Source organism: Oncorhynchus nerka, linkage group LG12 (genome assembly GCF_034236695.1).
Source record: "Oncorhynchus nerka isolate Pitt River linkage group LG12, Oner_Uvic_2.0, whole genome shotgun sequence".
In the NCBI taxonomy this organism is placed as follows: Eukaryota; Metazoa; Chordata; class Actinopteri; order Salmoniformes; family Salmonidae; genus Oncorhynchus; species Oncorhynchus nerka.
The window spans coordinates 42172854-42198958 of NC_088407.1; the positions used below are offsets into that span (position 1 = coordinate 42172854).

A 26105-nucleotide genomic window follows, 5' to 3' on the forward strand; every position below is an offset into this window, starting at 1 on the left:
ACACAGCTAAAAAAAATGTCAGTCACAGAACAAACATTACTTTCCAAACCTCCATAAATACCCCTCTTTGTACATTTCAAGAGTGCTCCCAACAAACGCAAGACTGTCATCTCATAGGGATCTTGCCGCTAGATTTCTATTTCTTTGAAGTGCTTTGATGTCTAAGGGAGGACCGGTCAAATTTCGTCACCTAGGTCTGAAGTACAGTGATTTGGCAGCAGGTGCCTTCTACCCACCCCCTGAGGAACTTCCGAGTTGACAGGTTCTGTTTTAAGGCTGTTTGTAATGCTTCTGTTATTTGGCATTTTACAGTCTTGTTTTATTTTTGCAGGTGTCCGCTCTGATACTGTCACATTACTAAACTTGTGAGAAAGCAGGGAGCCTTAACACTGGGGACCATACTTCATCTGCAGAGTTGCAAAAAAGATAAGCATTTCAGGCTACACAGACAGCTTTTATCTTACCTGACACCCAAAAAGGCATAAGCCATACAGTACAATTCAAGTGGAACAGTTCATCTGATTTATTTCCACCAGATGTGTAAAACCACTGACAACAGTGAATGCTATTGCTGTTCCATATTGTTTTGCAGGGGCTGCACAGATTATCAGATTTCAATTTAGAGAAGTGTCTTGTTACCAATTCATATGATATAGCAATCTTATGAGATGCACAAGCACGACTGCAAAACAGACAACCTGGAACATCACCAATAACATGAGTCAAGATTTGTGTGTGAGCCCACATAATTATGTTTCTGTAGCATGAGGCAGCTTGATGTAAAATTTGACCACATGGACTGGACGCTATAAAGATGTACACTGTTACCTTATAGACAGTGGGTGGTAGCTATGGTGACGCCGTACAGGTGAGACCTCTGGTCAGGTAGGTACTCGTCTGTGAACTGGCTGCTGTCCCGACTCAGAGCAATGACTCCGTCCCTACAAACACCACAGAAAAACAAATGCATATTCAAGTTTGAACAAAGTGCCCTAATGAAGAGCTGTGATGGAGGGCTAGATTCCATCTGTGGTACTGAAGTTCGCCATTACAGTATGATTGAAATTTAAAGGCAATGTTTCAACATTTTGCGGGACTGCATTCACGGTAAATGCTTGTCGGCTCAATTTGAAATGACTTTTACATTTCAATCACGCAATTTGTAACACTGAAGCAATACAAATTTAATCGAGCCCTAACTGTTTCTCCCTGGCTTTAACATCAATACCCTCTCTGTTCAAGACAACAGCTAATGATGAACATTACTAGATATTTTCATTCATTGCGCTTGCTTGGACCTTATTGGTCTTTTGTGTTTTGGTACACAATTTTTTTAAAATGTAAATTGTATTCGCAATTCAGCTGGTTGCTGCCAGTTGTGCAATGTGTTGTTGAAGATTGGTTAAAAAAAAACACTCATACCATTACACTGAACCTAAAAATAACACTACTTTAAACATTACTTACAGGGTTTGCATGCAACCATTGCACCCATCGACCTCCCATCAAGCACAGCTTAAGTATTTGACATAACTACGACTAAACACAGATATGTTCCTCTCTTACCTCCTCCAGTCTGTGAAATAGAAGTGGTTGGCATAGAACACCATACTGAATGGGTAGTTCAGGTTGCTGTGGATCACCCTTCTACCCGTCCCATCGGACGCAATGCACTCCAGACGCTTGGTCCCTGTGAGAGGGAAAGAGGGGAGGACACAGAGAAAAGATAAGAGATTGGGGATGGTAAGGGAGAGATTTTATAGGTTTCATCAGGTTGATAACAGTATAAGCCCCTTTCATAGTATACAGTCTGTATGCATCTGAACTGTGTATCACCTCTGACTCTGCTCCAAAACAGCTTGGCCCCATCCCCACTAAACATGCAAACTCGAGAAATGTCCATTATTCAATCGCCCCCCAAATTTTGTGACAATGCAGAGGGCTCTGTATAGCTCCGCATTGACAAGATTGCTTGAGGGTAGGTGGGCGTTGGACCGTGGGAGGTCCTGTATAAACACAAACTCACTTCCTTGAGAACAGCTCTGTTCTGCTCCGCGAAGCACAAGAAGTATGAATGCCCTGACTTCCGCAGAGGCCTCATAGCAGTAAATGCTGTACAGCCAATAGAGCCATATTGACCATAAATCGGCTTTCACATGCTGATCAAACTGGCTCCAGCCGTGCGTCTGCTGATTTTGTCTATCCCCACCAGACGAGTTCATGACAAGCAGGTTAAAATACCAAAATCAACTGTAACAACTATCAGTGGTGTATTTCTATCTGGTTTAAACGTCACAAAAGTTTTGAATAGGCTGTATTGCAGCAATTAGGCAACCAAGAAAGGCTAGTGCGTCCCCAACAAATGACAGCAATAGGCTAATGATATTTATTTTACAACTGGTTTACTTATAATCCATTTTAAACTGAGCACACAATTAAAATGACAGATCAAACTTAATTTAGCCAACAAAAATGTCTCAATACAATGAAACAAAACACGCTGCATATATTCATAAATATGCCTACAATGACATACAGTAATAATAATGACAAAATACTGTAAATACGAAAAAATAAATAACGTTCTAAAATTGCATCCTACCTGAATAGCGAGTTGCATGTGCCTGTATTTGGCCGCGCCAACGTTCTTTCCATCTTTGTTCAATACAATATTAATACTTGTCCAAATTTCACTATTGGCACTAACTTTTTTGTTTTACTTCAATCAAAAAGGCCTCAATCTTCGTAATCAATAGTAGCCCAAGACTCCTCACTAATCGCCTTCCTCAGCAGCATGGGTGTAAAGGCCTTGATCACACCAACCGTGTCGGTGCATTTGGGTACACCGGAAGTACATTACTTTCCAATGGAACACTGCAAGGCAGCAGTGCATTGTGTGGCGCATACGTTTGATTTATAGAGCGTATGCGTCAAACAGTATGCATAGACAGGTTGAACAGAAATGGTAGCAGAAGGTGAATGTTGAACTTTTGATGCACACATATCCAGATGATGCTGCATAATATTTTGTGTAAATAGAGCTGTGGGTGTGATCGACGCGTAAGGCAGCAGGAAAGGAGTGAGAGAATGGTGCTAAAGCTTCAAATCGGGACATGTAATTTAGCCAGCTTGCTGTTGCTAGCTAATTTGTCCTGGGAGATAAACATTGGGTTGTTATTTTACATGTGGTCCTTTTTGGGGGGGGGGGATTATCTTTGTAGAATTTGGACCCATTTTGAGTAATACAAAATCTTGTGTTCTCTACTCTGACAATTAATCCACAGATAAAAATGGAAAACATAGTTATTTGATTAATCTCTCCTTCATAAGGTATGGGCTCTATTTCAGAATATCACTTTTTTTTGTAGAATATTACAGCTGTTATTCCATGTGTTCTACATGTGAGCACTTGAGGCAGCATAGGCTACTAAGCACAGACTAATAACATAATACAACGTATTAGTGTTTTGTATGTTTTAAAGATCTGTCTTAATGAAATAATAATTCATTTCTTTGTGACGTGTATAACACTTGAATTGTGGTGTTTTTGTGGTTTATCGTTTTTACATATAGCCTACAGTAACAAAAGTAATGAAAAAACATTTTTTTCATATTCTAATAGTAGGCCTACCTAAAACTTTCATAAACACAACCAAATTAATTTTATTTTGCAATAGCATATAGGAAATGTATTTGTTATTAGCAACAATACCATCTCAGTAGTCTATTACACTTCTTATTAAGCATTGTGAAATAATTTGTAATGACTTTATAAAATGATTACAAATGTTTTTATTGCGCGACCAAATCATGGGCTGGTGCCACCAGGTTAAAATGTCTGGAGCCCTGCCCTCCCGAGTGGTGCAGCAGTCTAAGGCACTGCATCTCTGCGCAAGAGGCGTCACTAGAGTCCCTGGTTCAAATCCAGGCTGTATCACATCCGGCTCTGATTGGGAGTCCCATAGGGCGGTGCACAATTGGCCCAGCGTTGTCCGGGATAGGCCGTCATTCTAAATAAGCATTTGTTCTTAACTGACTTGCCTAGTTAAAAAAATCAAAAATAAATAATCATGATCCAAGATCAGTTTAGCATTTTTTCCCCCTCTTTATGAGAGTGAGGATTTGGGAAAGTAAGTTGGTTCTAGTTATATGCCTTAGGTGTGGTTCTATATGCGCCAAGCTCCTAGAGGAGGCACGGGACTCTTACCTGCATCCGCCCAGCACACCTGTCTCGTGGCTGTGTCAAAGGTCAAGGCGTTGGGCAGGCCAATCCCGTCCTTCACCAGCACCTTCCTGCTGTGGCCATCCACTGAGGATCTCTCGATTTTCGGGGCCTCCCTGTTCCAGTCGGTCCAGTACAGGGTCCTAGAGAGACAACACACAGTTAGAAAGCACTTAGAAAGGGCAATTATGGTGGTGTGGATGGTGGCTCATTTGGTTCATAAATGGTGTGTGCAAGGGTAACTGGTGGGATCGAACCCAGGTCACCCGCTCTCCAATCCAAGTCTTAACTTCCTCTAGATCTGAGGGGGCATTTGGGGTTACAAGTCTCACGGGAGGGAGTGATTCCAAATTCCAATTCCGCTACACATCAAGGTTGTGGGTTCAATTCCAGCACACACTGAATATGAAACCAGATAGGTATATACAGTGCCTTCAGAAAGTATTCACACCCTTTGACTTTTTCCACATTTTGCTGTATTACAGTCTGAATTTTTTATTGATTAAGTTGAGATTTTGTGTCATTGGACTACACACAATACCCCATAATGTCAAAGTGGAATTATGTTGTTAGAAATGTTTACAAATGAATAATAATAAGCGGAAATGTAATGAGTCAAAAAGTATTCAACCCCTTTGTTATGGTAAGCCTACATAAGTTCAGGAGTAAAAATGTGCTTAAGTCACTTAAGTTATCTTGGCAAAGGAGAAATGCTCACTAATAAAAATGTGCAAAAATTGTGCACAATATTTGAGAGAAATAAGCTTTTTCTGTGTATGGAAAAATGTGTGGATATTTTATTTTGGCTCATGAAACATGGGACCAACATGTGGCGTTTATATTTTTGTTCAGTATAAATAATAATTGAAGATAGAACGCTTGAGTTACTCCAGAGCGAATATAAGTCATTGTATTTGGGAAAAGGCCAGGTCTTTGGACGTGACTTCAGTGTAATTTTGCTTCACATGATTAGGCTTCATGATTATCCATGTGCTTTTTGATTCCTGAGGCTGGACAGACATGTGCACCCACTCACAGCCAATTCCTCTACCAGATATAAACCCAAATGTAATGTATGGCAAACATCTGCAAACACACACGCAAACACACGCATACATTTTGCCGACACAAACACACAAGCCTATATCCTAAATACACATACACAAAACCCATTTCTCACTCACACACAGTACACACACACTCGTGCACTTGTAGCTGTGCTGATTGCTGATCTTAAGGGCCGAGCAGAGCGGGCCAGGAGTTCTTCCAGATGTGGAGTGGGGCTTAGATAGACAGACAGGCTCAGAATGTGTGGTTCCTTAGAGGGAGGGGGAGAGAGAGAGAGGGAAGGAGAGAGTGGTTGCTTTGGCAATTAGTAAGCAAGTAAGCCTTGTACGAGCCAGAAAGGCTCTTGCCTTATGGACCAATCTCCTGTTTTCTTCCTGTCTGTTTCGCAATAAAACTATGTACAGTACCAAAAGTATGTGGATACGTGCTCTCCGAACATCTCATTCCAAAATCTTTGGAGTTGGTCCCCCAGTTGCTCCACTCTTCTGAAAAGGCTTTCCACTAAATGTTGGAACATTCCTGTGAGGACTTGCTTCCATTCAGCCAAAAGAGTATTAGTGAGGTCGGCACTGATGTTGGGCAATTAGGCCTGGCTCACAGTTGGCATTCCAATTCATCCCAAAGGTGTTCTATGGGGCTGAGGTCAGGGCTCTCTGCAGGCCAGTCAAGTTCTTCCACGCCGATCTCGATAAACCATTTCTTATGGACCTCACTTTGTGCACGGTGGCATTGTCATGCTGAAATAGGAAAGGGCCTTCCCCAAACTGTTGCCACAAAATTGGAACCACAGAATCGTCTAGAATGTCATTGTATGCTGTAACGTTAAGATTTCCCTTCACTGGAACTAACTCCAATGGCGGCGAGTTTTACACCACTCCAGCCGACACTTGGTGATCTTAGGCTTGTGTGCGGCTGCTCGGCCATGGACACCCATTTCATAAAGCTCCTGGCAAACAGTTATTGTGCTAACGTTGCTTCCAAAGACAGCCTGGAACTCGGTAGTGAACGTTGCAACCGAGGACAGACGATTTTTACGTGCTACGCGCTTTAGCATTCGGCTGTCCCGTTCTGTGAGCTTGTGTGGGCTACCACTTCGCGGCTGAGCCATTATTGCTCCTAGACATTTACTCTTCACAATAATAGTACTAATAGTTGACTGTGGCAGCTCTATCAGGGCAGAAATTTGACGAACTGACTTGTTGGAAAGGTGGCATCCTAGGACGGAGTCACTGAGCCACTGAGCTCTTCAGTAAGGCCATTCTAGTGCCAATATTTGTCTATGGAGATTGTTGGCTGTGTGCTCAATTTTATACACCTGTAAACAACAGGCGTGATTGAAATCGTCGAATCCACTAAGGGGTGTCCACATACTTCTGTATATATAGTGTATACTTTCGTCATGCTAATAAAGCATTTAGAATTGAATTGCAATAGAGAAAGAAAGAGATTGGGAGAGACAGGGCCAGTTTAGATATCTTGATTTTTCCCTTCAGTTCCTATCTCAACTAATTTATCTACCTCCCTCTCTATTTCCCTGTTTCTGTCTCTGCTTCAATCTGTCTCTTTCTATCCCTCTTTTGCCTTCTCCTTCATCAGTTGTCTCCATCCGCTGTCAACCTCAGGGTAGGTCCCCAATGGCACCCTATACACTGAGTGTACAAAACATTAAGGATACCTGTTCTATCCATGACAAACTGACCAGGTGAATCCAGGTGAAAGCTATGATCCCTTATTGATGTCACTTGTTAAATCCACTTCAAATCAGTGTAGATGAAGGGGTGGATACAGGTTAAAGAAGGATATTTACGCCTCGAGACAATTCAGACATGGATTGTGTATGTGTGCCATTCAGAAGGTCAATGGGCAAGACACAAGATTGAAGTGCATTTGAACAGGGTATGAGATTAGGTGCGAGGCTCACCGGTTTGTGTCAAGAACCACAACCCTGCTGGGTTTTTCATGCTCAACAGTTTCCCATGGTCCACCACCCAAAGGACATCCAGAATATTGACACAACTGTGGGCAAATTTCGAGTCAACATCGGCCAGCATCCCTGTGGAACACTTTCGACACCTTGTAGAGTCCATGCCCTAATGAATTTAAGCTGTTCTGAGGGCAAAAGGGGGGTATACACGGAGTATACCTAATATGTGGAGCCCTATGGAACCTGGTCAAAAGTAGTACACTATATGGGAAATAGGGTGCCATTTGGGACGCAGTCCCAGCCTTCCTCTGCTGCACCCCCAGTGACTGTTGATGTGCAGAGTGTATTGTTAGTAAGCACATCACAGGAAGACAGCCAGGCCACAGGAAATTAAGCCTAATTAACGTGGCTATTAATTAAAGGAGAAGGGAAATGCCCCGACTCAAATGAAACACACACATGCTGATGCAAAAGCAAACACATTAGTGCAAAGACAAACACACACACACACACTCATAGATGTCAACAACAAAAAACACACACTTAAGTAAAGACATACACTTACTTAAAGGCGCACACACGCACACAACCTGGATCTGACAGGGTAGGGTAGCCTGCTCCTAAGGGACCACCTGAAGTACACTTCTTGCCTCAGAAGAGATATCTTAGTGAGGCTGGGTTTTGGAGCTGATGAGGTCAGAGTGAGATTACTCAGAAAAACCTGTGACCCTTGACCTTAGGGTCTCCCGAGGCCGTCCTTGTCTCACTAACGTGAGTCAGTGTCCCAAATTGCTCCCTATTCCCTACATAGTGCACTACTTTTCACAAGGACCCTATGACCCTAAACAACAGTAGTGCAATATATAGAGAATAGGGTGCCATTTGGGATGCAAATTTAGATTAGTGTGGGAGTTAGAAAACATCCACCTCCAGTTCTGCTTTGATTTCTTCCAGTCACCCTAGCTCGTCAAACACCTTTCCACGGAACAGTTTATGACTTTCGGGAAAGTCTCCTTTTGGTCAGAGATGTTATGATGTTGTGAAAGCAGTGGCGCCGTAACTGAACTCAGAACACAAGACAGCCATGGCCGATAGTCCAACCGGTACATTTACTGTATGTTCTCAAAAAGTTATGTTTTATTCTAGAGTAAAAAAGTGAGAATAGTAGACGTGCTGACTTGACTAATATACTGTAAAACCTAAACTATTGGGAGCGCACATCAATGTGCAAGTACGCTTTCTTTATTACATGATGTATTTTTGTGTTCATGTACACACCACTGTGAGAGATTTTGACATGACCCACTTTAAACCTCAACCTTACCCAGTGGAAGAGTCCACTATGATAGCACGGGGGTTGACCATGTCAGTGTCGAAGAGAGTCTGTCTCCCGCTGCCGTCCAGGTTAGCACGCTCGATCTTGTCCGGCGTGCTATCCACCCAGAACATGGCTCTGCGCACCACGTCCACCGCCAAGCCCTCTGGACTGGTTAGACCTATGGACAATGGACAGTCATAAAGGTTATTCAGTGGAACATACTGTAGTAAATACCTGAAATGTAAATGTAGTTGTCAGTTATCTGTGAAGGTGACTGCGGTAACTCTGGTTGCAGAGTGTGTGTTATCTGTGCTGGCTGTGTGATATGCCCTTGTTGTCTGTGTTACCAGTGGGTGTGAGTCAGTGTTTCCATTAGTCGGTAATAGTCGGCTTTTGGGCGTATAAAAAAAATGGAAATATCAGTTGATGTATTATCGGCCTATGGAATTAAATTGCTGCATGTGTATATTCGTTATGTACTACCTTATCACAAGCGCACAGCATACAGAGCCTTTTAGCAAAACATTTCAGACGGCGCTTTTATTGCCTGTTTCATTGTCCGTTAGCCAAATGCACATTTGCGCATAGCCTACTGCCTTGTGTGCATTGCTGCGCTAATAATATTACAAAATAGTTCAACATTTTAAGCTAAATGTTCTGATCCGTTGCATCAGATTCATAGCTTTAAAAAAAAAAAATTATGTAGCCTAGGCCTACTGGTTGTATGAATTTGGGATCCTATCGCCCCACAAATGCCCCAGAGTCTGTTTTGGCTATTTCTTTCTCGACAAGCTGACCAATAGAATAGGTAAATTTAGGGGATAGTAGATTGACATAGGCTCATAGGCAGTGTGTTTATAAGGCTAGGGGAAGCTAAGCTTTCCCTAAGTAAATTTAATTCAATTGCCAAAATGATATAGCCTAATTATCCTACTCCTGTCTAAACAGAAATAAATCAAATAATTCAAAATAGGCTACTAAAGCATGATTTTGGCCACAAAGCATCATTAGCCTTAAAAAAATAAGTTTGGGATTGTTTTAAATCGCATTACCTACAGTCGGAAGGAAAGGCAGCGTGCACAATTTAGACAGTGAGCAAGCGCAGCAAATACCTAATAGATTATTGTTGAGTTGCGACTGTCAGTGAAAAGTAGAGGCCCAGCAAGGCATAAAGCAATATTTCAAAATTAAATTGCAGAAAAACATAGCCATTTGCTTTCCAAACTATTGCTGTAAAGACAATGAAAAGATGAATCTGTCTTTTAGTTATCAAAATTCTCACCTTAATTTAGCGAACAACAGTAGGCCTATAGCATCTTATTGGCACGTATTCTATTTGTGTCTCCCCTTCTCATAGGAAGGGCAGACGCTTTTATTGATCTCTCTCATTTTTCATGTTAAAAAATATTCTGCTAATGTCTCCAGTCATACAAAGTAGAATTGCATGACATGTGTTTTTCTCGTGCAACGAAAGAAGAAACATCAGATACAGCCTATAGCCCAGGCCTCTACGCTATACGCAGCCATGCATTGAACAGTCTTTTTTACGAACAGTGATTGAGTTATATTATTAGCCTAAATAATAATGTAAAATGTTCGGTGCCACATTTTCATGGCAACCCTGGTGTAAGTGTACCTGTGTTGATGAGAGTCTCAGGCTCGGCCCCAGGCTCCAGTCTGGCTCTGTTGATGGTCCTGCCGGCCAGGTCGGTCCAGTACACCTTCTTCTCCCTGCAGTCATAGTCGATGCCCACCACAATGGAGCCCTGTGGAGAGACACATACATTTTACACTCACACTTACAGTCTACCAGTTCAACACAGGTTGTACCTTAGCCACGATCAGAACACGTGACACAAAACTATATGGATCTACAAATACAGTGGTGAGTGCCGTGAACTTCACACAATGCCTAGAAAGAACACTAAGAAATTGTGAATGGTTGACATACAATGAGATATTCCTAGCTGTTCAATAGTACAAACTCTACATTAAGCTCTTGTAAGGACTAGCATGGAGTAGCCTAGTATTCTTCCTTACATGCAGAGCCAATAGTGTAGAGGAGCGCTCCGAGTCCATGAGTGTGCCATTGAGAGGCAGTGCCCCAATCTGCTGTCCCTGGGCATACAGGAGGGAGGTGCCTGAGGGGGGCGGGGTCACATCAGGGCGAGGCAGAGGGTGCATGGTGGGAGGGGCTACAGTGGGGACACCTGTAGGGGGTGGGTGAGAAGAAGGAAGAAAGTCTGGATAAAACACTGACAGATATACTGTATTAGACGTTGTTAATGAACCTACCTGTGTAGATAACTAATTAACTAAATGATACCTCACATTATCATAATTCAAATGTTCCTCCCAAACCTCAAGTTAACATCAACAAATGTTTATACAGTTTAAAATACATGTCACAGATTAGCATTCAACATTTAATCCTACAGTACAAACTTCAAAATGTGAAAAGATGACCAGCAGCGTCAATAACGTCACTCACAGGCAGGCTTGACCACGTCGTGCGAGCGCGTCCCAGCCACCTCGCGGCCGTCCCGGTCCACACACCAACAGTAGCTGCTGTCGCCGTAGCACTGGATGGGGTTGAACTGCCCCTGGGGGTCGCACTGGGGCAGGTAGTGGTGGGGCCCGGGCAAGCCCCCGTAGTGGTCCACCAGGCTGGCCCGCCAACGCTCGCACACCGTCTCTGGCCGCTGGGTGGGGGGCACAACCGCTGAGGGAGCGAGGGGGGCAGAGGGAGATGGCACATGGGTCATATACATACAGGGCTAGGAGAAACTCAGGTATTTTTTTCCTGAATTAATTACATTTATTTGACTAATCCCAAATAGATGGTTTATAGATGTTCAGTAAATGTTCAACTAACTAACTACTACAAACCCTAACCTTAACCCTTAACCTAAACTTAACCCTTACCCTGATCTTAACCCTTTCCCTAACCTTAAACCTAACTGTAACCCTGGCAAGCAGTTGCATATCAACAGAGTTGCAGTTGATAGTTTGCTGATAGTGTGAGCATCTATGGATCATCTTTAGGGGACTAGCCAAATAAAGTGTCACTGAAAGTAATTAGTTCTGTCGTCCTGCACCAAGGGTCCCGTGTGGCTCAGTTGGGAGAGCAAGGCGCTTGCAACCCCATGGTTGTGGATTCGATTCCCACGGGGGATCAGTACGAAAAAAGCCTGAAAATGTATGAACTCAGTACTACTCAATGACTAAAATGTCAATCATCACATCAGGACACCAATTGATCATTGAATTATGACCAAAGCTTCAAAGTATGTGGATGGTTCGTACACTCTTCTTTCACAGGGTCCTTTCTATGACTAAGTAAGCTGTCAACACTTGCAGTGAATCTGACTGCATGCACAGTCAACAGTTCCACTTCAAAATCTAAATAAACACCCTGACAACAAAAAGCAAACTAATAAGAAAAACAGACTAAGGTTTGACACAATGTGAGCTCTAAAGACTATGGGCTCGGTTCAATCAGATCCGCTTTAGCCAAGCGTTTTATTTTTGACAGTGTGAAGGTGGGACATCTCGATTAAGATTATAGAAATCTTCATTATTTTCCTTAATGATTTTTCAATTTGAGCATAATTATTTCTATATATTCTACACTTTCTCGTTCTGAACTTCTAATGCCTGTGGCTTAGTGACAATGATCGCAAGAGCAGTTGCTCACCAACGCAGTTCCACCTCCGACACGCCAAATCATCTGCTATGTGGGTGTCTGCTATCACCAGTTAATGCTTGATCTTATTAAATCTAGGGCTACGCTTGTCCATGTATGCTGTATGACTAACTTACCTAGCTCACTTTGTGAAAGGTCAGTCTGAAGACGAGACAATATTATAAAAAACTCTGGTCAGGAATGTGTAAATAGCCAGAGTTAAGTGTCGTGCTTCATAAGTCATGCATACATTTACATTGTGAAATGCTATTATGACTCAGGTAGAAATCCCCCCATTGCCTTTTTAAGGGCCGTCCAAATGCTGTGGACTCTGTGACTCTTTATTTGTATTACGGGTAGTAGATAAGCGTTCCAGCTGATAGTGATGAGAAGTGAGCTGACCCCGCAAGCGTTTACAGGTCTGGGACAGAAGAAGGTGATCTATGACCCTGGAGGGGGCCGTGTAAGGGCAAGAAATCAAATCAATCCTCCTGGTCACGTTCCTGTCTCTCCTCTACTACATGTACACACATACTCACAAACACAGACACAAACACTCAGTCTCGTTCACATATGCATGCACGTGCATGTACACATACACACTCCAGCGTGGTATGTCCGACCCCTTACACACTCATCAGTCTCTTTCACACACATGCACACCTGTACACATGCACGCACGCACACACACTCACCCCTCTCCTGTCACCTACCCACTTGTATACATTCTTACAGATTTCCAAGTGTTTACTATATCAAATCCACCTTGATAACATGCTTTCAGGTGCACTTAAAACATACCACTACGTTAAACGGCTAAGTACATTTTTTTGTTATCTCTGAAACTGTTAAAAAAACATGACCGAATGTTCAATTCTTTCCAACTCAGGACTCCTACACGGACACAAAAAATATGTTTTTTTGTGACGTGGGAGAGAAGAGCACACATTGGGCACAGTGTAGAAGAAGCAGTGGTTTGGCAGGAAAACCATGGGCGAACCACATCACTGACCTACCTCCTCCCCCTAACAATATAGACCTGACAGCATGACTTGGCACCATTTACTCGATTCAAATGAAAGTGATTACTCATACGCAATGAGGAGCTGAGCTGGGGCTTTACAGGGCGTAACACATTATTGGTGCCTAAACTTTTAACGATTCCATTTTGTTTAGCTGTATTAGATAGCAACAGTGCCTGCTGCCTGGCTTTAATTCTAAACCTTAAGAAAATCTCTTATGTGTGTGTCTAAGCTGGCCACATGAGGCAGATTGCATTGCAGCATGAACCTCTATGTGGGTGTGTGTGTGGTCTTGCAATTGGTAGTGTTTATGCATGTGTATTAGTGTATACAGGTGTGTTGTGTGTACGTCAAATGTATGCACAACACATGTGAACTCATCTCACCTGGTTCATCACAGTTAGGTTGCGAAGTACCGGGTGGTTTCCTGGTCCCTGCCCTCTCCTGCCCCCTGCTGTCCACACACCAGCAGTGTCCTGTAGCACCGTGGCACTGCAGGGCTCTGTATTGACCCTGATCATCACACTGAGGTACAAAGGCCCCGTCAACATTCCCCTCAGCACTGGTTGTCTGCAGACTGTCTCTCTGGTGTTCACAATGAGTCTTGGGCCTCTCAGGGTGATCTGTAGAGGCAGGTACGGGGTTATTAGGCACATGCGATCTTAATGACGTCGTTGTCTGGTGGATATTGTTTTTCTGGTTGACACAATGTCATATAACTAGATTACAACCAACTAGACGCTTATGTCCAGGTAAAGATGGCTATTTCATGACAACATCAAGACATCTCTTGGTTGTTATTACCAGATTACAACAAGTATACAACCTGACCATGACATCATAAAAGTCGTCATAAGGACTTTATTGTAACGAGTTTTTCCCACTGGTTATAGTTAGTTATTCTGAACAAACAAGTACCCTTTACAGACGATATTACAGAGACAACATGGATGTTACTGTTATTATCCGTAATGTGTTTAACACTAAACTCACCTGGTTCATCACAGTTAGGCTGGCCAGTGCCGGGTCCTTTCCTGGTCCCTGCCCTCTCCTGCCCCCTGCTGTCCACACACCAGCAGTGTCCTGTAGAACCGTGGCACTGCAGGGCTCTGTATTGACCCTGCTCATCGCACTCAGGCACAAAGACCCCTGGGATAGGGTACCCCTCAGGACTGGTCGTCTGGACACTGTCTTGATGCTGCTCACAGTGAGTCTTGGGCCTCTCAGGACGATCTGTAGAGACAGGTAAGGGGTTAAACCAGGTCACAGTTTAAACTATTGTTTTTATGTATTTAGGCTTTTTTAGTTGTTTTTTTTACTAAATTTGTATCTCCACATGCAATTCGTAACAAAAGTAATGCTAGAATAACCTATTTTTTTCCCGACTGGTCATGGCAAATAACTGTCAGTCTCACGGTAATTGACCGTTAATTAACATAAACACATTTAACATCTCCTGGTTTCTAAAAAGTCGAATACATCCATTATTTATTTTAGACAGGTCTAAAGAAGCATGATATGAAGAAAATGTAGTCTATTTCAGAAGAAAAGAATACCATACTCTGAGTTGTCCTTATGTTAGGTCCTGATGTAGCTATGCCAAATGGCTGTGGCCTACACTAGTTAATTTAGCAGACAAGATTTACTTATAATTCAGTGGCATTATTTTATAGTATGAAGAATACAATCGAACAAAGCTGAATAAAATATAAATATGTTCTCCAAACGATTTGTGTGATTGCGCACATTCTGTGTTGAGCGGTTAACAAAGAGATGCTTAATTTAGAGTTATAAACGTAACTTTAGTTGTTCTACAAACATTGGGCTATATGTTTTGATATTTAAAACATTGTAACATGCTGACCACACCGATGGCGTCGCGTGCGCAAGCGTTGCAAAATAAATGTACACATACATGTTATTCAATCACTGCACCCACACTGCTCGCGTGCGTCAACGACCGTCTGCGTAGTCAGGCGCTAAAATAGGACTTGGTTTTATTTGTAATGCTTGACGCACTGCAAGTCCCACCTCTCCCATCTCCTCATTGGTTTTTAGGAGCATTTACCCACGTGGGTGATTGAAAGATGATCTGAGGTCCACAATCCAGCCCAGTTGGTGGTGGTAATGCACGTTAAAGTTGGTTGCGAACCGCCATATAAAGTCCAAAGAATAAGAAGCCTACAGTAGGAGAGATTACTAGAAACAAACTCGGTTTACCCTTTTATCTGTGGATCAATTGTCAGAGTAGAGGAACTTGTGCATTTCAGGTAAAATAACAACCCAATGTTTATATCCTAGGACAAATTAGCTAGCAACTGCAAGTTATCTGGCTAAATTGCCATAAATGTTTGATGCTTTTCGACCTGTCTCCAAATTAATAAAGTTGGTTCAGAGTTTGTTTTTATACTTCAACCTGTGAGTCTTGATCACGTCTGGTGTGGGTGGACAAAATCAACAAGCGTGCGATGGCGCACGTGGACGAGTGGTCTGGTCAGCATGTAAGGCAGCATAATGAAACTAATGATGATTTGAAAAAAGTTGCTTGAAAGGCATGAGCTCAGCTTTGTTTTTTGCGAAGGCTGTACTCCAAAAGTCTCTCAATCACAATTTGACAAGCACTTGAAAATGCCTTGAATTTAATGGCGACATCCATGCCTTCTGCGGTCCTGATTGCTGCATTGTGCCATTCTCCCTGAGTGTGCTGAGCAATCCGAAGCGCCTCTCACTCACATGTCTCTCCGTCACGTGATCGGGTCTTTCTCACAGGCTACAAGTGAAGACAGACACATCGGGGACGCAACTGCCCGCGTTCTTATCCAATTCCGAGGTGCATATTGAAGATATTGGAAGAACTGTCCCCATTTACTATTCATCAGCCAACTCAAAATGAGTAGGCCTGACAAACAGAAAAAGCACTAGCCTATGTCAATCGACTATCCCCCGTAGTACAAAAGTTGGCCTATTCTGTGCGAGAAATAAATATTCCAAACATAGTCTGGGACAGTTATGGGGTGCAATAAATCCCAAATTAATACAACCATTAAAAAAGGTTTTCACGCAATGTGGCCAACGCAACAGATCAGAAAGTTTAGCTTAAAATGTTGATAAACTATTAGGCTATTTCTTCACATTATAAGCGCAGCAATGCACACATGACATAGCAACGATTAAAACATTCCCAAACCAGAAACTGTGGATTGATGGCAGCATTCGCGTGAAACTGAAAGCGCGAACCACTGCTTTTAATCAGGGCAAGGTGACCGGAAACATGGAAACATGACCGAATACAAACAGTGTAGCTATTCCCTCCGCAAGGTAATCAAACAAGCTAAGCGTCAGTATAGAGACAAAGTAGAATCTCAATTCAACGGCTCAGACACAAGAGGTATGTGGCAGGGTCTACAGTCAATCACGGATTACAAAAAGAAAACCAGCCCCGTCACGGACCAGGATGGCGTGCTCCCAGGCAGACTAAATAACTTTTTTGCCCGCTTTGAGGACAATACAGTGCCACTGACACGGCCTGCAACCAAAACATGCAGCCTCTCCTTCACTGCAGACGAGGTGAGTAAAACATTTAAACGTGTTAACCCTCGCAAGGCTGCAGGCCCAGACGGCATCCCCAGCCGCGCCCTCAGAGCATGCGCAGACCAGCTGGCTGGTGTGTTTACGGACATATTCAATCAATCCCTATCCCAGTCTGCTGTTCCCACATGCTTCAAGAGGGCCACCATTGTTCCTGTTCCCAAGAAAGCTAAGGTAACTGAGCTAAACGACTACCGCCCCGTAGCACTCACTTCCGTCATCATGAAGTGCTTTGAGAGACTAGTCAAGGACCATATCACCTCCACCCTACCTGACACCCTAGACCCACTCCAATTTGCTTACCGCCCAAATAAGTCCACAGACGATGCAATCTCAACCACACTGCACACTGCCCTAACCCATCTGGACAAGAGGAATACCTATGTGAGAATGCTGTTCATCGGCTACAGCTCGGCATTCAATACCATAGTACCCTCCAAGCTTGGGTCTCGACCCCGCCCTGTGCAACTGGGTACTGGACTTCCTGACGGGCCGCCCCCAGGTGGTGAGGGTAGGCAACAACATCTCCACCCCGCTGATCCTCAACACTGGGGCCCCACAAGGGTGCGTTCTGAGCCCTCTCCTGTACTCCCTGTTCACCCACGACTGCGTGGCCACGCACGCCTCCAACACAATCATCAAGTTTGCGGACAACACAACAGTGGTAGGCTTGATTACCAACAACGACGAGACGGCCTACAGGGAGGAGGTGAGGGCCCTCGGAGGGTGGTGTCAGGAAAATAACCTCACACTCAACGTCAACAAAACTAAGGAGATGATTGTGGACTTCAGGAAACAGCAGAGGGAACACCCCCCTATACACATCGATGGAACAGTAGTGGAGAGGGTAGTAAGTTTTAAGTTCCACGGCATACACATCACAGACAAACTGAATTGGTCCACCCACACAGACAGCATCGTGAAGAAGGCACAGCAGTGCCTATTCAACCTCAGGAGGCTGAAAAAATTTGGCTTGTCACCAAAAGCACTCACAAACTTCTACACATGCACAATCGAGAGCATCCTGGCGGGCTGTATCACCGCCTGGTACGGCAACTGCTCCGCCCACAACCGTAAGGCTCTCCAGAGGGTAGTGAGGTCTGCACAACGCATCACCGGGGGCAAACTACCTGCCCTCCAGGACACCTACACCACCCAATGTTACAGGAAGGCCATAAAGATCATCAAGGACAACAACCACCCGAGCCACTGTTAGACTGTTAAACAGCCACCACTAACATTGAGTGGCTGCTGCCAACACACTGACTCAACTCCAGCCACTTTAATAATGGGAATTGATGGGAAATTACGTAAAATATATCACTAGCCACTTTAAACAATGCTACCTAATATAATGTTTACATACCCTACATTATTCATCTCAGATGTATACGTATATACTGTACTCTATATCATCTACTGCATCTTTATGTAATACATGTATCACTAGCCACTTTAACTATGGCACTTTGTTTACATACTCATCTCATATGTATATACTGTACTCGATACCATCTACTGTATCTTGCCTATGCCGCTCTGTACCATCACTCATTCATATATCTTTATGTACATATTCTTTATCCCCCTACACTTGTGTGTATAAGACAGTAGTTTTTGAATTGTTAGTTAGATTACTTGTTGGTTATTACTGCATTGTCAGAACTAGAAGCACAAACATTTCGCTACACTCGCATTAACATCTGCTAACCATGTGTATGTGACAAATAACATTTGATTTGATTTGATGACAGTAGGCTATAATCAAATACATGTAATGCTTTTATTATAAAGGTGCATTTTTATGGTGAAAATTATTGTACGGTTCTGCTTTTCTTTTCTTAGTCAACCATGTGGTCTTTTTCTTTGTGATCTTGAACGTAGCCCTGTTTCTTTGTGTTCTGGAACGTAGCCCTGTCTTTCATTTTTGTTCATTGATTTCACCTGTGTTCGTTTCTCACCTGGTCTCATCAGCTCCCTATTTAGTTCAGTTATTTCTGTTTGTATGGTTGTGAGGTATTGTTTGTTTTTGACTGCCTACCAGTTTGACCATTGTCTATGACCACGATTCCTGACTTCTGTAAAGGTTTAATAAACATCTGCCACGCTCTGCTCATGAATCTTCACCTTTTTCTCCCTGAGTATTCATTACAATTATCTTCCCAAAACGTGAAACTCATGCGCTGCTTATGTATGCCAGTTATGCTATAAACCCCTTGTAAAGCGGATTAATGTGCTTACATTTTAATTAAGAAGTTATTTGGCCACTTTAGTTATGATACAAACCTTATCAAAACAAATAGGCCTATCTGTCCTCGTGCTCCTATAGGATCAAGAGAGACACTCAAGTGTTTTAGTACTATATCTCTTGACACAATGATGAAAATAATCATGGCCTCTAAACCTTCAAACTGCATACTGGACCCTATTCCAACTAAACTACTGAAATAGCTGCTTCCTGTGCTTGGCCCTCCTATGTTGAACATAATAAACGGCTCTCTATCCACCGGATGTGTACCAAACTCACTAAAAGTGGCAGTAATAAAGCCTCTCTTGAAAAAGCCAAACCTTGACCCAGAAAATATAAAAAACTATCGGCCTATATCAAATCTTGCATTCCTCTCAAAATTTTTAGAAAAGGCTGTTGCGCAGCAACTCACTGCCTTCCTGAAGACAAACAATGTATACGAAATGCTTCAGTCTGGTTTTAGACCCCATCATAGCACTGAGACTGCACTTGTGAAGGTGGTAAATGACATTTTAATGGCATCGGACCGAGGCTCTGCATCTGTCCTCGTGCTCCTAGACCTTAGTGCTGCTTTTGATACCATCGATCACCACATTCTTTTGGAGAGATTGGAAACCCAAATTGGTCTACACAGACAAGTTCTGGCCTGGTTTAGATCTTATCTGTCGGAAAGATCTCAGTTTGTCTCTGTGAATGGTTTGTCCTCTGACAAATCAACTGTAAATTTCGGTGTTCCTCGAGGTTCCGTTTTAGGACCACTATTGTTTCACTATATATTTTACCTCTTGGGGATGTCATTCGAAAACATAATGTTAACTTTCACTGCTATGCGGATTACACACAGCTGTACATTTCAATGAAACATGGTGAAGCCCCAAAATTGCCCTCGCTAGAAGCATGTGTTTCAGACATAAGGAAGTGGATGGCTGCAAACTTTCTACTTTTAAATTCGGACAAAACAGAGATGCTTGTTCTAGGTCCCAAGAAACAAAGAGATCTTCTGTTGAATCTGACAATTAATCTTAATGGTTGTACAGTCGTCTCAAATAAAACTGTGAAGGACCTCGGCGTTACTCTGGACCCTGATCTCTCTTTTGAAGAATATATCAAGACCATTTCAAGGACAGCTTTTTTCCATCTACGTAACATTGCAAAAATCTGAAACTTTCTGTCCAAAAATTATGCAGAAAAATGTATCCATGCTTTTGTCACTTCTAGGTTAGACTACTGCAATGCTCTACTTTCCGGCTACCCGGATAAAGCACTAAATAAACTTCAGTTAGTGCTAAATACGGCTGCTAGAATTAGGACCCCAAAATTGGATCATATTACTCCAGTGCTAGCCTCCCTACACTGGCTTCCTGTCAAAGCAAGGGCTGATTTCAAGGTTTTACTGCTAACCTACAAAGCATTACATGGGCTTGCTCCTACCTATCTCTCTGATTTGGTCCTGCCGTACATACCTACACGTACGCTACGGTCACAAGACGCAGGCCCCCTAATTGTCCCTAGAATTTCTAAGCAAACAGCTGGAGGCAGGGCTTTCTCCTATAGAGCTCCATTTTTATGGAATGGTCTGCCTACCCATGTGAGAGACGCAGACTCAGTCTCAACCTTTAAGTCTTTACTGAAGACTCATCTCTTCAGTGGGTCATATGATTGAGTGTAGTCTGGCCCAGGAGTGGGAAGGTGAACGGAAAGGCTCTGGAGCAACGAACCGCCCTTGCTGTCTCTGCCTGGCCGGTTCCCCTCTTCCCACTGGGATTCTCTGCCTCTAACCCTATTACAGGGGCTGAGTCACTGGCTTAATGGGGCTCTCTCATGCCATCCCTGGAAGGGGTGCGTCACCTGAGTGGGTTGATTCACTGATGTGGTCATCCTGTCTAGGTTGGCGCTCCCCCTTGGGTTGTGCCATGGCGGAGATCTTTGTGGGCTATACTCAGCCTTGTCTCAGGATGGTAAGTTGGTGGTTGAAGATATCCCTCTAGTGGTGTGGGGGATGTGTGCTTTGGCAAAGTGGGTGGGGTTATATCCTTCCTGTTTGGCCCTGTCCGGGGGTGTCCTCGGATGGGGCCACAGTGTCTCCGGACCCCTCCTGTCTCAGCCTCCAGTATTTATGCTGCAGTAGTTTATGTGTCGGGGGGCTAGGGTCAGTTTGTTATATCTGGAGTACTTCTCCTGTCCTATTCGGTGTCCTGTGTGAATTTAAGTGTGCTTTCTCTAATTCTCTCTTTCTCTCTTTCTTTCTCTCTCTCGGAGGACCATGCCCCAGGACTACCTGACATGATGACTCCTTGCTGTCCCCAGTCCACCTGGCCGTGCTGCTGCTCCAGTTTCAACTGTTCTGGCTCATTATTATTCGACCATGCTGGTCATTTATGAACATTTGAACATCTTGGCCATGTTCTGTTATAATCTCCACCCGGCACAGCCAGAAGAGGACTGGCCACCCCACATAGCCTGGTTCCTCTCTAGGTTTCTTCCTAGGTTTTGGCCTTTCTAGGGAGTTTTTCATAGCCACCGTGCTTCTACACCTGCATTGCTTGCTGTTTGGGCTTTTAGGCTGGGTTTCTGTACAGCACTTTGAGATATCAGCTGATGTACGAAGGGCTATATAAATAAATTTGATTTGATTTGATTTGGATAGGCAACATGAGGTGTATGACTATGATTCAACATAAAAAAGGCAGTTACTTATGCTGGGCATCATTCACAAGTGATAATATAGGCTAATATTGTCACCAATCACACTATTCTTGATTTAATCTTGTCTTTACATATACTAAATAATATGTGTGAAATTTAGAATGGACCATTATCATGCACCTGTCTCGAAACTGGGAAGCGGAAAAAAATAGATCTATGCACTTAAATAGCGAATGGAGGATGCTTTTCCTGTAGTTCATTTTCATGCCAGCCAGGTAGGCTAGACTCCTGTTGTAAAGATAAACAATATGCTTAATATTAGGAAAGTTGAGAAGTAAATATAAACTCAGCAAAAAAGAAAAGTCCTCTCACTGTCAACTGCGTTTATTTTCAGCAAACTCAACATGTGTAAATACTATTTGTATGAACACAAGATTCAACAACTGAGACAAACTGAACAGGTTCCACAGACACGTGACTAACAGAAATTGAATAATGTGTCCCTGAACAAAGGGGGGGTCAAAATCAAAAGTAACAGTCAGTATCTGGTGTGGCCACCAGCTGCATTAAGTACTGCAGTGCATTTCCTCCTCATGGACTGCACCAGATTTGCCAGTTATTGCTGTGAGATGTTACCCCACTCTTCCACCAAGGCACCTGCAAGTTCCCGGACATCTGGGGGAAATGGCCCTAGCCCTCACCCTCTGACCCAACAGGTCCCATTCATACTCAATGGGATTGAGATCCGGGCTCTCTGTCATGCTGGAGGGTCATGTCAGGATGAGCCTGCAGGAAGGGTACCTCATGAGGGAGGAGGATGTCTTCCCTGTAACGTACAGCGTTGAGATTGCCTGCAATGACAACAAGCTCAGTCCGATGATGCTGTGACACATCGCCCCAGACCATGATGGACCCTCTACCTCCAAATCGATCCCGCTCCAGAGTACAGGCCTCGGTGTAACGTCCATTCCTTTGAAGATAAACGCAAATCCGACCATCACCCCTGGTGAGACAAAACTGTGACTCGTCAGTGAAGAGCACTTTTTGCCAGTCCTGTCTGGTCCAGCGACGGTGGGTTTGTGCCCATAGGAGACGTTGTTGCCGGTGTTGTCTGGTGAGGACCTGCCTTACAACCGGCCTACAAGCCCTCAGTCCAGCCTCTCTAGGCCTATTGCGGACAGTCTGAGCACTGATGGAGGGATTGTGCGTTCCTGGTGTAACTCGGGCAGTTGTTGTTGCCATCCTGTACCTGTCCCGCAGATGTGATGTTCGGATGTTCTGATCCGGTGCAGGTGTTGTTACACCTGGTCTGCCACTGCAAGGACGATCTGCTGTCCGTCCTGTCTTCCTGTAGCACTGTCTTAGCCATCTCATAGTACAGACATTGCAATTTATTGCCCTGGCCACATCTGCAGTACATATGCCTCACTGCAGTATGCCTAAGGCACGTTCACGCAGATGAGCAGGGACCCTGGGCATCTTTCTTTGGTGTTTTTCAGTAGAAAAGCCTCTTTAGTGTCCTAAGTTTTCATAACTGTGACCATAATTGCCTACTTTCTGTAAGCTGTTAGTGTCTTAACCACTGTTCCACAGGTGCATGTTCATTAATTGTTTATGGATCGTTGAACAAGCATGGGAAACAGTGTTTAAACCCTTTACAATGAAGATCTGTGAAGGTTTTTGGATTTTTACCAATTATCTTTGAAAGACAGGGTCCTGAAAAAGGGACGGGTTTTTTGTTGCTAAGGTTAGTAGGCCTAGTCCAATGGTCACCAACCGTTTCTGAGTCAAGATCACTTTCTGAGTCAAAATCCACATCGAGATCTACCGGTGATTTTTTTATTAACATGACTTAAAAAATGTAAGCCTATTATGCAACAATAACCAATTAAAAACAGTACTGTAGCAATGAGGTTTCTGCAGTAAGCTATAGGCACAATACATTATCGCCGCATACTGGCTTTGCTTGAATTTACCTGCCAATTCATTGTTGTTCAGGACATTTTTTAAATTATATTTCAAAATTTGAGGTAGGCTATATGATCACACCGGTAATAGATCCATTGTTGTAGATCCATTGATGCACAGCTGAGTGAGCATACTTTTAAATAATTTGCTTTTTATTTTACTGGGCTGATGGTGCCTGCTACTGATGGTCAGCCTCAGCGGAGGGAGAGAGCAGCAGACAGAGGGTCCGTCTCTCAACATCCCTCAGCTCTCCCTTTCCTCCACTGACCAAAAAGGGACAGTCTTCCAGCTGATGGCGAAAACTCGAGTTGCACCGCATTATTTCTGCCTCATGCACAAATTCATGTTGTTACTCCTATGAACAAAGAAAGTGAAATATTCCTTGATATTAAAAAATACCCAAGCCGTTAATAATAACAACAACGCAAGCCTATAGCTACACTTACCTTCTCATTCATTACTGCCGCACTGCTTGTTGTAGCGTTGAGTGGAAATAGGAAGAATGCGCATTTAATGGCTTATAAAAGTTTTGAATACAAAGTAGTGAACGTGCTGAGCAAGAACTTAAACATGAACTCACTCATAAAAACAGCAGCTGTATTCGTTGATAGTCTCTCTCTAGTCATGGTTTTAAACGTTTTGAAATCTCACAGTATCAATTTTGCCATAGCTTTCTTTTATGCCTGCTACGTTAATGCAGACTCGGTCATCTGAGCAATCTGATTGGCCAGCAATGGAATACTGCACTTGATTTCCTCTCCAGGCTCACCGGGAAGGCAGAATTTGTACCTTCAGACACATTAAATGGCAACAGCTGAATTGGCTACACCTACCACCAACAGCCGAGACTAAAAAAAAATAGGAACACAAGGCTTTATCATTGGGTTTTTTACAGAAATGTTTGGCGATCGATGAGAAATGTCCCAGTCGGTCTTCTCCCTGAATTTGCTGCATTGGTGTCAGTGTGGGATGCTACTCCTGTAAAGCCATCAAATGTGTGTCTGTGTGAAAGATGCATAAAAATGAGTGGAGGGGGTCATTAAAGTTACAACTCCTACCTGGTTCATCACAGTTAGGCTGGCTAGTGCCAGGTCCTTTCCTGGTCCCTGCCCTCTCCTGCCCCCTGCTGTCCACACACCAGCAATGTCCTGTAGAACCGTGGCACTGCAGGGCTCTGTATTGACCCTGCTCATCGCACTCAGGCACAAAGACCCCTGGGATAGGGTACCCCTCAGGACTGATCGTCTGGACACTGTCTTTATGCTGCTCACAGTGAGTCTTGGCCCTCTCAGGAAGATCTGTAGAGACAGGTAAGGGGTTAAACTAGGGAACTGATCAACCCAATCATACATTGCTATTCGCCCAAGCCTCCCCAGCTTCCCCTTCACCTAAATCCAGACAGCAGATGTTCCGAAAGAGCTGCAAAACCTGGACCCGTACAAATCAGCTGGGCTAGACAATCTGGACCCTCTCTTTCCAAAACAATCCGCCACCATTGTTGCAACCCCTATTAACAGCCTGTTCAACCTCTTTCGCATCGTCCGAGATCCCTAAAGATTGGAAAGCTGCCACGGTCATCCCCCTCTTTAAAGGGGGTGACACCCTAGACCCAAACTGTTACAGACCTATATCCATCCTGCCCTGCCTATCTAAAGTTTTCGAAAGCCAAGTTAATAAACAGATCACTGACCATTTCGAATTCCACCGTACCTTCTCCACTGTGCAATCAGGCTTCCGAGCCGGTCACGGGTGCACCTCAGCCACGCTCAAGGTACTAAACGATATCATAACCGTCATCGATAAAAGACAGTACTGTGCAGCCGTCTTCATCGACATGGCCAAGGCTTTCGACTCTGTCAATCACCGTATTCTTATCGGCAGACTCAATAGCCTTGGTTTTTCTAATGACTGCCTCGCCTGGTTCACCAACTACTTTGCAGACAGAGTTCAGTGTGTCAAATCGGAGGGCATGTTGTCCGGACCTCTGGCAGTCTCTATGGGGGTGCCACAGGGTTCAATTCTCGGGCCGACTCTTTTCTCTGTATATATATCAATGATGTTGCACTTACTGCGGGCGATTCCCTGATCCACCTCTACGCAGATGACACCATTCTGTATACTTCTGGCCCTTCCTTGGACACTGTGCTAACTAAACTCCTTCCGTGGCCTCCAACTGCTCTTAAACGCTAGTAAAACCAAATGCATGCTTTTCAACTGTTTGCTGCCCGCACCCGCCCACCCGACTAACATCACCATCTTGGACGGCTCCAACCTAGAATATGTGGACAACTATAAATACCTAGGTGTCTGGCTAGACTGTAAACTCTCCTTCCAGACTCATATTAAACATCCCCAATCAAAAATCAAATCTAGAATCGGCTTTCTATTTCGCAACAAAGCCTCCTTCACTCACGCC

General features: G+C 43.7%; 1 protein-coding gene across 2 annotated transcripts in view; it reads right to left on the reverse strand.

The window, feature by feature from the left end:
- Nucleotides 1-26105, reverse strand: part of nid2a (nidogen 2a (osteonidogen)) — a 100518-nt gene that overhangs the window by 525 nt on the left and 73888 nt on the right. For both annotated transcript variants that reach the window (XM_029674911.2, XM_029674910.2), the window contains exons 15-24: nucleotides 24748-24987; nucleotides 14233-14472; nucleotides 13626-13862; nucleotides 11024-11254; nucleotides 10573-10742; nucleotides 10169-10298; nucleotides 8539-8710; nucleotides 4208-4365; nucleotides 1567-1690; nucleotides 829-941 (exon numbers count right to left, since the gene is read on the reverse strand). In XM_029674911.2, coding sequence (XP_029530771.1) covers nucleotides 830-941; nucleotides 1567-1690; nucleotides 4208-4365; nucleotides 8539-8710; nucleotides 10169-10298; nucleotides 10573-10742; nucleotides 11024-11254; nucleotides 13626-13862; nucleotides 14233-14472; nucleotides 24748-24987 — 1814 coding nt within the window. In that variant the 3' untranslated portion in view covers nucleotide 829. The remainder of the gene's footprint in view (nucleotides 1-828; nucleotides 942-1566; nucleotides 1691-4207; nucleotides 4366-8538; nucleotides 8711-10168; nucleotides 10299-10572; nucleotides 10743-11023; nucleotides 11255-13625; nucleotides 13863-14232; nucleotides 14473-24747; nucleotides 24988-26105) is intronic.